The following is a 14359-nucleotide window of genomic DNA, read 5'->3' on the forward strand; positions in this document are numbered from 1 at the left end:
CTCATCTACAGGTGGAGAACAGTTAAAAGCAAGCTTCCAGCGTTGATGTCATGGGTGAGGACTGGGCACCAAATCCATCCACTGCCTTGCCCAGTCTGGTTTTGGATGTAGCCCCAAGCCTTCCACCTCAAAAAGTAAAAAAGGAGCCCCAGGGAGCCTATGTCCATCAGCAACAGGGTGTGTGTTGAAAGCAAGAGAGCATTCAGAACAGTAAATAAATCTATTCACCCAACCATGAGGGGTCTAGAGAATTGGGTTTTGTTTATCTTTCATTTCCCTTTAGTACAAGGCAGATGTTTCTAAGTAATAAGCAGAAACCTCGACAATTTTTAAGACTGAAGAGGAGAGGAAGGAGGAAGAAACATGTACAAGCTTTGAGGATGTTCTCAGCTCCAGCTTAAAAGAAAAAAACAAAACCACACATCACCAGAAATGTATATCTGTAAAAGTAAGTTTTTCCTTAAGCTGTTTGGTGATTCTTAGTTCACAGGAGCATTTTAACCAGAAGGTTCTTCATGTTTCCAGTCTAGGTTGTAGCAATCTCAGTGAGGCACTAAATTTTAGGCTGTTAAAAGTCTTTCTGTGCAGCACGGTCATTTTAAAATGATGTGGTAGCCATCATTGCTTTCAGCTGTAAAAAAAGAAATGAAAAGCATTTTTTCATTGCTTTTAGAAAACAGCACCGATACAGAACTCCAGACTTTCTTCTTAGGTAGTTTGCAATAGTTTGTACTTTTGTTCCACAACCCACACATGAAAATCAATGTTGAATGTGTAGGTCAATGTATTTACATAAAAAAAATACAAGATAATAGCTGTTATCTTTATCATTTTACTAGATCGTTTTCTGCTCATTTGTGTCAGTGGCATCAATGGATTTATGGAAGTTTTATAACGGTGTAATTGAGGAAAGCATGGATCAATCAGTCTATCACAGTGTAAGCTGATGCAACACCTTGACTTACACTGAATTAGACTACTTATCTTCTCAGGATAACAGCACCGAGTTTGTGATAATGTTTGGTGCAAGCGAAAGGAGAAATTATCTTTAGAGCTGCATGTAATAGTGGCAGCAATACATACCTTTTAATGTGCTGATAACAAAACAAGATTCATCTTGGAAGTTTTGCACCATCTGAAGGGCAGAAGGAAAAAAGGCAACACAAAATATTTTTAGAAATCAAATTTAAGTTTCTTTCAGTGACAGTACAGACTTTAGGTCAGAGGTATCAAACACAATTTGGTGTCCAGTCCTACACAGTCCTGAGTAACCCTGCTCATAGGATTATTAAAGTACATGACTGATTCATTAAGATCCTTGCAGCTGCTAATGTGCTTAAGAGAAGCTCATACTAACACGCTTGCCTGGAACTGATCTACCTTGTTCAGCATTTTACCATCCTCTTTGCAGCTGTTGATCCTGCAAGTTCTTATACTGCTCCAATTAGTCTATTAAAAAACAAGCTCTTAATTGTCTTCAGTGAAGCTATACTAGTTTAGACAGGATGAAGACAGTTCCTCTCCTAAAATCTAACAACGGAAACAATGGTTCTTCACTATCAGGGTGGTGAGGCACTGGAAGAGCTGTGGATGCCTCATTCCTGGAAGTGTTGAAGGCTGGTTTGGATGAGGCTTTGAGCAACTTGATCTAGGGGAAGGTGTTTCTGCCCATGGCAGAGGGGTTGGAACTAGATGATCTTTAAGGTCCTTTCCAACCCAAATCATTCTATGATACACATTCATCTGAACGATGAAGCTCAGTTGAGCTTACTTCAGCATCTGAAATAGTATCTAGAGGTCGTCAGCCCTGAGAAACAGACTCCTTGCCACACAAAGGAATATTGCTACTGAAACGTCATCTCAGCAGCGTTCACCTGGTTCTTTTGACCAGACAGTAGTATAGATGCTGTGCTTGCAGGAATCATTTACCTGTTCATATTTTGCTGAGGCACAGGAATCTTAATTAAACTGCTATGAGAGGCAAGGCAGATCATGGGAAGCAAGATCGGTATCTAAAGCTATTTGAGTTATTCATGAGAAATAACTAGATTTTCAGAACACGTGCAGGTTCTAGTGAGGCCCCTAACTAACAAGGTGAGTTAAGAGATTCAGCTGACTTCAGATCCAATCTGAAATGCTCATTTAAGCTTCATTCTTTGTCAATGCGTCTTCTCATCTTAGAGTAGCTGTGTGGGACAGAGGAAGTTAATTACGTTCAGGAGGAGTCTCATACAGTTGAAGCAGATGCTGGACACCTAACTTCAGAGAGGAGGTGATCAGAATCTCTCTGATCAGCCCAGAAAAATCCAGATTTATGCAAAAGTCTTCTCCTAGCTATTAAATATCATTCAAGTAGAGCACATTCCAGCTCTAAGTTCTCACACCAAATATCCTTTTCAACTTAGACTAATCTCCCTATTCTCTTTTGGGCTTAGCATCCACCCCCTGCTCCTGCAAATCAAACTTCACTAGCTAGTCTGTGTGTCTGTGCCTAATGATGCATGCAGTACGTTCATATAGCGCCTCACTCTTGCCACTATAGTACTAGAACAAGAAAAAAAAAATATTAAAAAACCAATAGACATTGTTAATAATTGACTTAAATAAATACTTAAAGCCTTATACCCAAGCTGGTTCAGGCAATTCCCCTACCAAGAGTTGCCTCCAAGCACTTTACATCCATAAAGCATCAAGGTTTCAGATTTAATCAGGCTGAAATAGAAAGGAGACTTCAGGAATATGCATTACAGCCTTCAATTTAGGCTCCAGTTGAGACCTATGCTCTGCTTCATTTGCTTTAACAACGTTTCTTATAAATGAAGCTCTTTAAGTGATTCTGGTGCATGAATGAGTAAATAATTTAGTGGGGGGAAAAGAGGAAGAAGGGCAACTCACTATTAACCTGCAAGTTAATGGAATAAACTAAATTAATCCATCATATAATGGGACACAAACAGCTAGCAGAGGTCCATTAAATTATAGCGTGCACTTACACAGAGCTGACTGACCCAGTGGCTGTAATCACTGGCCAAGAAGTGAGACTAATTGCCCTACAGATTTTCAAACTTGCCTTCTTTAGGAAACTTTCCTATTTAATTTTAAAGGTTCTCACTTTAGATCCTCACTTCAAAATTTGTTTAAGTAGCCAACATGAAAAGGAAATGACTAATTTTGTTGTGCTTTGTTGTGTTTTGTTTAAAAGAAACAAACAACACAACTCTTTTACAAAGCAAAGATCTTAACACCATACCAAAATCAATGGTATGCATGAATGATTTGCTTTAAGTGTTTGCTTTAACTTGTTGGGATTAGTAACTTTGCAAAGCTTCCTTGAAGATTCATTTCATAATTTAAAAGGTCATTCTAACCTCAAGAAGTCAGACAACTGTTACAGCTCTGACAGAGTTTGCATTAACCCCTTACCTCATTGCTCACTAATACATGGATCCCTGTGGGTCCCTGCCGATAGATTCGATTTATCTGCTGTGGAGAAATGCTGTACAAGTTTGCAATTTTCTCGATTAATTCCAGCGTGGTCAATTCTTCCAAGAAGATTGCATGATATACTGCAACAAGTTGAAAGTAATTACAGAATTCTAGAGTTATTATAGAATAGCAACTATGGATAACACCAAAATGCTCAATATCAACAACCAAATGGGTTTAAAATCAAGGTTCAAATCTTGACAAGAAATAAACAAGCTTAGTACCTTTAAAGCAGCCACCAAATACCCAGTTTGATGATTTGTAGAAAAATACCCAGTATTTGGATGCAGCGGGCAAATAAAGCACAGGTCACTCTGCCCAGAGGAAAACACAGGGACTAACGACAACATGTATCACGGGCACTACAAAAACCCTCTCATAAATATGCTAATTTTTTTTTGATAAAATACTGTTACTGATTTTGACATTTTAAAGTAGATCAAATCAAATTGTCAAGCATATGATATTATGTTACATAAAACTAGTATGTTATTAATGTTATCCCACTGATCCCATAGACACAAACTAAAGACTATGATGTACCAAATAACTGTAGATGACAGTGTTATTTTTTAAATCCAATCCAAGTGGTAGAAACAACCAGGCAGAAAAGCTGTGCCTGGCTAATACTTTGTTCAAGAACTAAGGACAATTTCTAGTCTCATTTGATCGTACATCATGTCATGAGGTATAGTTAAGAGTAGTGAGTCCCCAAAAGCTTTGAACTTCCAAGAATTAGAAACTCACTTTAAGATATATCAGCCTCCTATTTCCTAGAACATTTTCAAGCAAGCCATAATCTAAAGCAAATTGTGGATTGGAAGGTAGTTTTTAATGCTATAGTCGCTATTAAGAACTGAATAGAGATTTTGCTGTGGTGTTCTGCAGATAGCTTGTAAGTTGGGTTTGTTCCCCAGGCCAACAGTACCAGTTCAATCCTGTAGCCCTGAAACTAACCAAAGTGGCAGAACTGGGATAAACAGGACATCTTTAAACACTCAGGACACCAAGCTGTCCCACATAGGAGCTCAGGCAAAAAGCAGCACTCTCATCAGATAAGAGTTTAACAAAATCCATGCATACAAACTTACCACAAAGACTGCCATCTCCATTTTCTCGTTTTTGGTGGAGATGAGACCTGTTTTGCTCTGGTTCTTGACAGACATAAATTGTCATCTTGGGCCTTACATTTCTATGAATTATTAAAAAACAGTAGTGAGTTACTTAGTAGATCTAAAATTGTTCCAGTCAGCTACCAAACAGTGAGATGGAATCATTCAGGCTGTGCATAAATAACCAATTAAGGGACAGTCTTCATGCTGGTGACTAGATGTCTTATGAGGTCTAGTAAGAGCCCCCTGCCAGGTGGTGGTACAGTGCAGAGCACTTAATCTCTTCAGGATCAGATAAGAATAAACAGTTTACAGCACTTGCCAAGCAGCTTATCATATCTGCCTTTACTGATTTGAATGCTGCCCAACTGTAGGATTTATGATGTTATTGTAATAAAAGTAAGTTTAAGAGTCATTTGAGGCTCCAGCAGTTGGTTGGTTGGTTTGTTGTTTGTTACTTCTGATGGAGATGCAACACAGGGTATTGTAGGCTGTGTCTCATATGAAGTGGATGGAAGCTATCAGCTGGTAGCATATAAGCCACTGGAGATGCACACTATGCTGCTCCATTTCAGCAACATTTCTGAGCTGTGCTTGGATTTGAATACCACTGTGATCTCCAGTTTCTGAAATTACCTCTCTGAAGTGTTAAAAGGAAGTCTAAATGCTACAGCTCCAGGATTAACTTCTAGTTATCACTGAAATTACCAAGGGATGCCACCGTAACAAAAAAAAAAATAGGAAGGAAGAAGTACAAACCTTCCTTTGATTGCATTAAAGAGCCGAATTCCATCAGCAGGCCCACAGATTTGAACAAAATCTTCTTTGGACATCTTCAGTAAGTCAGCACCTACGTATTTCAAATTGATTTTTTTTCAGAAGTTAAGCAAATCTTAGCTTCCAGATTGTGCGTATGGACAGCAGGAAAGGGCAGAGGGAGAGAATTCACAAAGCTACATCAGACAGATTTGCCCAGAGAAGTTGCAAACTCAGAGAGGTGCACACTGCAAATCAGTCATTGTGAAACAGAGAGCTAGAAGCTGCCAAAAGAGCAGTGCTGCACTGGACGATATACTAGCCAACTCAGACACAAGCTAGGTATTTAACATTGGCCATTAAATGGCCTAATTTTCTATAAATGCCATGTTCACCAAGCTACTTAATCACATTGCAAGTCAGAGGGAGGCTCCTCAAGGTTTCAACATCTTTAACAACTCCCTCTTCCACCATCTTACTGCTGTGTACAACTACCTAATGGGAGGACCCAGTGAAGATGGAGTTGCAGGCAGAGTCAGATTCTTCTCAAAGGTGCACATGGACAGGATAAGAGGCAGCAGACAGAAGATGGAAGATGGGAAATGAGGTATAAGGAAAAACTTTTTCACTGTGAGAGTAGTCAAGTATTTGAAGAAGTCACCTAGAGACATTGTGGAATTTCCAACCTTGAACATACTCAAGCGCAACTGCACAAGGCCCCGGACTTGCTTCAAGTGGAGGGTTACACCTAATGAACTCAAGAAGTCCCTTCCATCTTAACTTAGTCTCTTCCATCTTTGCTTATTCTATGTTTCTACAAACTGTTCTGGCAAATGCTAACTAGTCTAAAACCAAAAGAACAACCACACTGGATCAGACCAATGATCTTATTAATGATGGCCAGCAGCAGATGCTATTGATATAAAGCATGAGCTGCGCTTACACAAGAGAATAAAGACAAAATAATTGGAGTGTTTAAACTCACCCGAAAAACTTGAGAAGAGTCTACAGAATGGAGAGAACCTATTACGATGAAGCCACTGCTGGGCATCTTGAATAGAAGCAGAAGGAAGGAGATGCTACATTGCAAAAAGAATAAGAAGGTCTTGAAATGAACTGTTCACCAGAGTCCTAAAAAAGAAAAGCACCACATTAACATGATCTTGAGTACTTACATCATTGCTGGGAGGCAGGAGCTCCACTTGGTGGGTTGGAGAACTGTTGCTAAAAAAATTATATAAAGTTGAAAGAGAAAAAAAAATATTATTTTAAATTTTACATTGCAGTGCCCATCCTCTTTCCCCTCCTACATTTGACTCAACTATCACAAGTTACGTACCAACTTGGCTTTTTTTTTAAAAAGGTGTCCAAAATCTGGACCAAGAAAAAGAATTTAAAAAAAAAAATCCCTTCTTGAGCCTTTTATTGGTCAGTTGAGGTCCAGCTGAGGTTTTGAGAGAAAAAACTCAGTGTACTGACCTCATTCAAACTTTTCTATACAGGTGACTTAGAAATCCCCTAACTAAATCCACTGTCTAATAACAATTCTTCACAAAAACTGAATAAAGAACCTTATAATTCAACTCTGGTGTTACCTTAAACATGGTAAATTGCAATTTAACTGTATTACATAAAACCACATTTCTATTAAATCCCCCTAAAACATAGACAGGACTTCAACACATTAAGGATTTTCCCAGAGAGTTAATACCCCTGGAAGAAAACGCTCAACAGATCTCTCTACTAACACCAATTTTTATCATTTCAGTCTCTGTCCTTATTCATAGGTTGAGGTCACTCATTGAAAATTTGTGATACAACATTGATTAATTAATACACTGTGAGGGAAAGGCGACAAGGCTTCAGAGTACTAGAGGAGGAAAAGAAAGGCCTATGCCAAATTCCGAGGGGAAAGCATGCTGCAGGGAAGACTCAGAAGAACCAAAGGACCCTGCTGAATACTTCTGTCATCAGCTATCATCTTGGGTGTTTCAGGACCACTAAAACTATTCCTTTATGATGGCTATATTTTGAACTAAACATGCTTCCTGTTAGTTCTTTGTTCTGGAATAGCTTCTCAAAACTCAGGCTGTTTTGTCCCAGACAGGACTTCTTTACATCCAATTCAACTGGGAATTCAGCACCTCAGACTACCTCAAGACAGAAAGGAAGAAATAACAACTCTGAAGAGGTGCTGAAGGCTGAAAGTCTCTAATGTTCTCACCAGAAGCTACTGGGAATTTCCAGTATGGGGCATGGTGTGTTCTCTGATCCCCACAGAAGAGTAGAGAGGAAATTCATGGCAGGAATTGCCCTGATAGTCCTCTGATGCTCACCTCCCAGCCATCACATAAGCAGCGGACATACAGAGAGTACTCTGCATTACAGGGAATTCCTGGATGGAAGGTCATAAAAGGCTTTGTGGGAAATATTTTCCCCTCTCTAGGAAGGGTGGTCCTCGACCTCTTCTTCCAGAGTATGAAATGCATGGACACAAAACACATGCACACAAAAGCTTCCACATCAACAGGAAAGATAAAGCATTTACTTGTTACATACCCATCTCCAAGGTTGAAGCTGTTGGGAGAACTGTTGTAGCTTGGAGATGGAGCATTGTTCATTTGATAAGGCACATCTGGCCAGGGAGAGCACTGTTGGAAGAAAGGCAGCGGGGATACTTTCATAAGGATGGAAATAAAGGATTTGATTCTCCTCTCATACCACATTCATGCTGTTGCCACGCCACTAAGTTCAGCTCATCACTCCTGCTGGGAGGAGAAGATGGGCCATGGATTTTCTACGCTGCTCTCCAAGTGGGCTGTCAGGGGGCCAGATTGATTCCAGTTGTGCATTCCACATTTCTCCCATTTCACAAAGCCTGTCCCCAAATAACACTGGGCCAAAGTGTGCACAGCTGTAAGTCAGAGCAATGCCAGTAAGTCAACTCAGACTGAAGGCAGCAACGACACAGAAATACCCCTGGTTTCAATTATAAATCCATAATTAAATCCAGGCAAGAGTGACAAATATGCTCCAGTGGCATTGCTTCAGGTTTATACCGGTGAAAGAGCAGAATTTGAACCAGCCTGCTAAAACCTCTGGCGAAGAGCTTGAGTTGTAAATAGTTATTACATGGAGAAAATTTAAGATAGACAGATACAAAGCTACTAAAAGCCTTCACAAATATAGGTCAAACTCCATATTCCATTACAGTAGTAACCAGAGTAACCCAGCTAGAGTTGGTGACTATTCTGAATTTAAGCCACTGTAATCAGTAGGAGAAATCTAGCCCCTTCAAGAGCCCTTCAAGCCACTGCCTTCAAGAGCTCAAGAAGATGCTCTGTAGTATCCTTGTTTGCAATGATAAAAAGACGACAAGTGTAGCTTTGGAGTTTTATCATCTCTACAAATACTAGCAAATATTTAACTCTTTGGCAACTCACATTTCCCCATGCAATATGTCAAAGTGCATCAGAGCTCATAGGGAGAGTTTGGGATCTGCCAACTCAGTAGAATTAGGTCTGGGTACACAAGAGCCTCGTTAATAACCACCATGTTGAATTAGAAAGCACGCTGGTCCCTCCTGGCAACGTGAGGAAAATTGAGTGGGAGAGACTGGATCTCACAAACAGGAAGTTTATTTAAATTAAGAAAAAACCCTCATTTTTGGAAGTCCAGCAAGCCACTTCAAAAACAACAAGAACTAAATCAAATGACAAGACATTCCCACAGGGAGATGGAACAGCACTTTTAAACCACTGTCTTGAGCCCTGTTGCTTAGTAATTTTGCAGCCTCGGGGAAGCTTATATATACATCTTAGTAATACACCTCTACACCAGATGCAAGAGAGTAAAAGACATTCAAGATATTCCTAGAGCACAAGCTAGAATCTTCTGAGATCTTGTATGTAACAGTAGCTTCATAGGCATGTTCATAGAAAAACAGATTAATAATTTAATCAGACAGCCTATTCATCTGTTCAAGTGTCCCATCTCCAACATGAGCCTTTGCCAGACAGTTCTGAAGAAAATGCCTCATACAACTGGCATCTAAGTGCCATGACAAGTGCCTGGGAGCACAGCAGAAGACATGAAAAACATTTCTTTTAAAGCTAGGCTGTTGAGGGTTGGTTTATAACCTGAAACATAAGAAACTTTGGCATCTTTTATTAATTTCAACAGTGAGAAATATTTTATAATTTCACTCTACTCTCAATTTTAACCAGATCTAGGCATACATGTCTCCACGAGACAATCTCCAGGGCTCAGTTAGACTGCATTTTCTATCAAATCTCTCTCCCAACATGCTGAAGTGCTATGATGTGTCTAAAACACTTTACCTCTGTGAGAATAGTTGTCTCATAGGAAGGCTGATACTTCTCCTTCTCTTGGGTGGTCTTCTTCTCCATTTTTTCCCTGTCAGTCTTCTGTTTTCTGTCTGCTCCTTTAGGCTATAAGCACAAGCATAAGCTTTCCCTTATGCCAAGTATTAAAAGTTTGGAGACAGAGGCCAACAGATTTTTTTTCCTAATCTCTTCACAAAAGTGTCCTTAAGATTTATGGGGACTCTACATATCACACAAATCAGATCTGCATTTTCTAGACAAAAAAATTAGGCAAACATCCCTACTGTTTCTATAACATCTCCCCATTAATGCGTATCGTAATTCCAAAATAGGCTGACCACAGTCCTGAGATTTGATACCAACTATTTCAGACCATGCCCCCATGAGTTATGCACCTCAACTGGTATTTGTACCATCTCTCCAGGAACAGGAAAGACATTGCTCACAGGACCAAAACTGAATCAGCAGATCCTTCGAGAAAACAGCCTTTTGAAAAGCTTGTTATGTGGCTATAGGTCTGCCATGACCAGATTAGGAGCTTCAGAGATGCTTTCTCTCCTCCAGGTAGCATGGAGAGGAACTCCGCTGCAACAAGCAAAGGGTATTTAAGGTCTCCAAGATATACTCTAATTGTTCATGGAGGATTGAATCAAAGAAACTGGGGATGCCATAACATCTTGATTTCCTAAGAGTACCAAAACACAGTGGATACTCTGAATATCCCAGTATTTGTATAGTGTTCAAGGCACAATGGACTGGCATAAATCTGGATGCAGCACCTGGGTCATTTGAATTGAACAAGAATTGCTGCGTAGTTCAGTGTTCATGTCACTTTGTGAACAAGGGTCCTGTTCAAGATCTTAAGCATACCCGGTTAAAAGTCTGTTCTTTTATTCCACTGTTTGCATCACTCCTACACAATTTAAAAGCTGTGCACGTTCTTGTGTCTTAATCTATTTGAAGACAAAGTCAAAACTACCTCATACCTTGAACACTTTGATCTGGCAGCTTGCAGAATGCAAGTGTTCTGTGTATTCACCATTTTCATTCTGCTTAAAGGTGTCAATTTGCACTCGGAAGGGCACCCCTTTCTCTCCTCCATGTTTCCGTGGAGTAAATTCTGTGCTGATGCAATGTACCTGGCAAAACAAAAGCTATGCTCATCTCTGGAGATAGTTAGAAGCCATGCAAATCTGTATTTCAGATTTTGCCTAAACATAAGGTTTTGGCTCCTCCTGAGAAACTAAGAGAGGCAGAAGAGTTCACATGTTTTCGTTCTTATTCCTCAGGACAAAACCATTAGAAGATCAAGAAAGAAACAGGGCATCAGGAAGAGCATCCTTTGACTTCAGTATATACAGAATATACAGAATATTACAGATATATACATATCTGTATACAGAATAAAAACAGATAGTTGGCACTTGGGACAAGAAATATTCATGAAAGAGGAAAGCAAGCTAAACCAACAGGTTGTGAACAGTTTCCTTCAGACAAAGCCCATGCTTAGAAAGCAACATTATTTTTTTTTTAAAAAAAGAAAATCCTAGATGTACCAGGTGATACTCCAAAGCTAGCAAATAGCTAGCAAGTTGGTTTAGCAAGTATCCTACAATATAGGCTGCCCAGGGAGGTGATTGAGTCCCCATTCCTGGATGTGTTTAAGAATAGGGTGGATGATCTACTTAGCGATACGGTTTAATGGGGACTAGGGACGGTTGGACTCGATGATCTCTAAGGTCTTTTCCAACCTAGAAATCTATGAATCTATGAATGAATGAATATAATAATACATGATTGTCACTTGAGTTTGTATATTATCATTAGCATCTTTCTCTCTTCATGTTCTGGCTACCTTAACTCTCCAGGTCTTTTTATTTAGCACAGGAATATCAATTCTCCCTTACCTGAATAAATGCTGAGGCTCTCTTTGATGGATCCCACAGAAATTCAACAGTGTTCAACTGGGTTGGGCTGGCCCTGGGATCCAAGATACCAACTGACAGTGGAATATCTGTAGAAGAAAACACCTAAAATTTTAAAAATACTAAATTGAAGAGAGAAAGCATTTCCATACAATTACAAGATTCATGTGAAAAGACAAGCCACCAATGATACATCTATTTGGGACCTATAGTGCTAGATCTCCTTTCCACCCAAAGACAAAGGATTCCTAAAAGTGTAGGATATAAAAAAAAAAAAAAACCCACACATGCAAACACTCCATACATCATTCAGCATCTCACTTCCAAACACTGCACAGGAACGATAATGAAATAGTCTCACCTATATCAAGGATGCGGTCCCCAGGCCGACTCCACCTCCAGCCCTCAAGCTGCTGATGCTCTGTGTACTGCAGGCGTCGATCGTGGAAAACTACACGAATTATGCTCTGTTAAGAAAAGACAGCAAGATGAACAACGTGATCCAGAGGCCCTTCTCTTGAGATGACTTTGGTTTTCCAGCGTAGAAGCAAAAGCTGATCTGTTATGTTTCTCACCCCCATTCATGAGGAGAGTAGAGGGTCCACCTAAGAGACCCATCACCATGTTTATCAAAATCATAAGGGATCCCTGAGTGAGAGAGCAACACACTTCCCCCTTTACAGCGCATGTCTACGCTGTGTAACACAGCTCCGTACAGCTTTTTGGGATTCAGTCTGGAAGCACTATAGCAATGTCCACCCAATCTTAGGTGTCATGCCATGTAAACATCACTATACTGCCTCCACACCTAAAATGGCTCACGTAGGGGTAATATTTAATGTGTCTGTACCATGTCCCAACCCCAGTATATTCCACTCTGACTAGCAAACTTGAAAGCCAGCTCACCTGTCCCTGCACCGGTGGAGCTGACATGCCCAGACACCTTGTCAGTGGGAATTAAACTTGATTCCAGCCATTGACAGCCAGTCATTGGTATGGATTTGCCCCAGTTAAATGAGTGTAGAATAGGAAAGCTCTGTAACAGCAGAATTTTCATCTCTAGCCTGCAATGGTGCAGCCATGTCAATAACTGGAGAAAAAAGGCTGGAATAAGGGCAATCCCCAGGGCAGACAAGTCCAAAGTACACCTAACTAATATATATTGAGAGTGCTACGCTAGCATGAGTCAATGACTCCTTACTTCCCAGTTTCTCAAGTCCATGCTCCTGGTGAGGACTTCTATATCAAATGAGAGTGAGCATTTTTTGTCAATGAACCTGAGAAATGCCCAAATCTCCTAGCTCTAAGAAGCAAGCAAGCCACAGTGAGAACGCCTGCAAAATTGGAATCCCAATCCACATGCTTCCTGAAATGGCCCGAAAGACAAACAGGGAACTGCCTAAATTTGGACAACATTTGAAATCCAGATTGGAATTCAAATTTTGCAACTAGTTCCCACTTCTCAAAAGAAATCCTGAGGCAGAACAACCAAGAATTTGGGAAAGGACAGCTTGAAAGTTGGATCCGGAACAGAGATCCAGACCCAAGTTCTTTAATTTGAACTGTTTTGGGAGGGAGGAAACAACAAAAATTCCCCAGAAACAAACAACCAAGTTCTGTATGTTCATAATTATGCTCATTACCAAACCAAACTGGAGCTTTGCAGAAGCTGCATGGCACAACGATGTAAACACCAGGGTCCTCCATTTGACGTGTAAGAACCCAGGCGTGTTGCTGGGGTTAAGAAGGGAGACAAGTCTGCCTCTCAGCGGTATTGACCATGTTCACCTCTGAACTTTGGGATTCTCCTGAACCCAATATTCACAGGGAAACTCTGGGGTCATGATCACAAACAGAATAAAGGTTTCCCTGAAGCCCTGTAAAGCCAAGCTGCATAGTCCCATGAAACTAGCACTCAACAGCTCCATCAGCCCTGCTCCCATTAAAAACAATGGCAAAGTACTTTCCATTGTCTCAGTGTAAGCAAGGTCAGGCCCTTCATTAGAGGCTGTATGTAGTAGCAGGAAGAAAAGAAATCTATGTTTCTCCTTACCTTTACATATTTTGTGTTTAAATCTTGAAACTCTCCCAATTTCCTATTCTCAAGTAGACGGATTTCATAAGACTGACCTAGAGTTTAAGGAAACATTTCCAAGGTGTTTAATATGTTGTAGCAATGAGAGAGTCATGCTGGCATTTATGTGGCTAATAAAGCATAACGTTTGATCAGGGAAAGCTCATTTTGGGTAACATAATGCATTTGCCCCAGTAATCGAGTAGGTGCTAAAGCACAGCAGAAATCTGAAAGGAAGGTTTGTCTTTTGGCTGCTAAAAGCTCTCAGTCAGGTATCGATCATTGTCTCCCAGGACTGCCACAGTTTTCTGGTCACCCTTCAAAAGTCACCAAGGAGTTCGAGGCAGTTGTCCCCCCATGTCACGTGGCTGAAACAGTGCTGCCTTCATATGTCCCTTCTGCTAAAGTGAAGGTTGGACGACGAGCTGCTGGCACAACAGGCTCTAGGCAATATTCTGCAGAGGATAGCAACATGGGCAAAATCCTGCCTTCTTCAAAGAGCAGTCAGGCCTGTAAGTGTTTTGGTGAACCAGAAATACAAGATTTCTTTCATAAGGCCTTGAACATGGATGCCCAGGGCAGAAATACTCCTTCAGACATGCGTGTGGAAGCAGCAACGGGTATTACAGCATGTGCAAGGACCAACTCCAGGAAGGAAAT

General features: G+C 40.4%; 1 protein-coding gene across 1 annotated transcript in view; it reads right to left on the reverse strand.

Annotated features, from left to right (window-relative positions):
• Positions 1-593: 593 nt before the first annotated feature.
• The window catches only part of TFCP2L1 (transcription factor CP2 like 1), a 31649-nt gene continuing 17883 nt past the window's right edge, over positions 594-14359 (reverse strand). Inside the window, exons 3-15 of the mRNA XM_086615477.1 lie at positions 13679-13755; positions 11987-12092; positions 11608-11714; positions 10687-10839; positions 9695-9805; positions 7914-8005; positions 6530-6578; positions 6340-6433; positions 5358-5448; positions 4578-4678; positions 3424-3566; positions 1084-1135; positions 594-631 (exon numbers count right to left, since the gene is read on the reverse strand). Coding sequence (XP_086471603.1) covers positions 594-631; positions 1084-1135; positions 3424-3566; positions 4578-4678; positions 5358-5448; positions 6340-6433; positions 6530-6578; positions 7914-8005; positions 9695-9805; positions 10687-10839; positions 11608-11714; positions 11987-12092; positions 13679-13755 — 1214 coding nt within the window. The remainder of the gene's footprint in view (positions 632-1083; positions 1136-3423; positions 3567-4577; positions 4679-5357; positions 5449-6339; positions 6434-6529; positions 6579-7913; positions 8006-9694; positions 9806-10686; positions 10840-11607; positions 11715-11986; positions 12093-13678; positions 13756-14359) is intronic.

This window comes from Tauraco erythrolophus, chromosome 8, assembly GCF_009769465.1.
Source record: "Tauraco erythrolophus isolate bTauEry1 chromosome 8, bTauEry1.pri, whole genome shotgun sequence".
NCBI lineage: Eukaryota > Metazoa > Chordata > Aves > Musophagiformes > Musophagidae > Tauraco > Tauraco erythrolophus.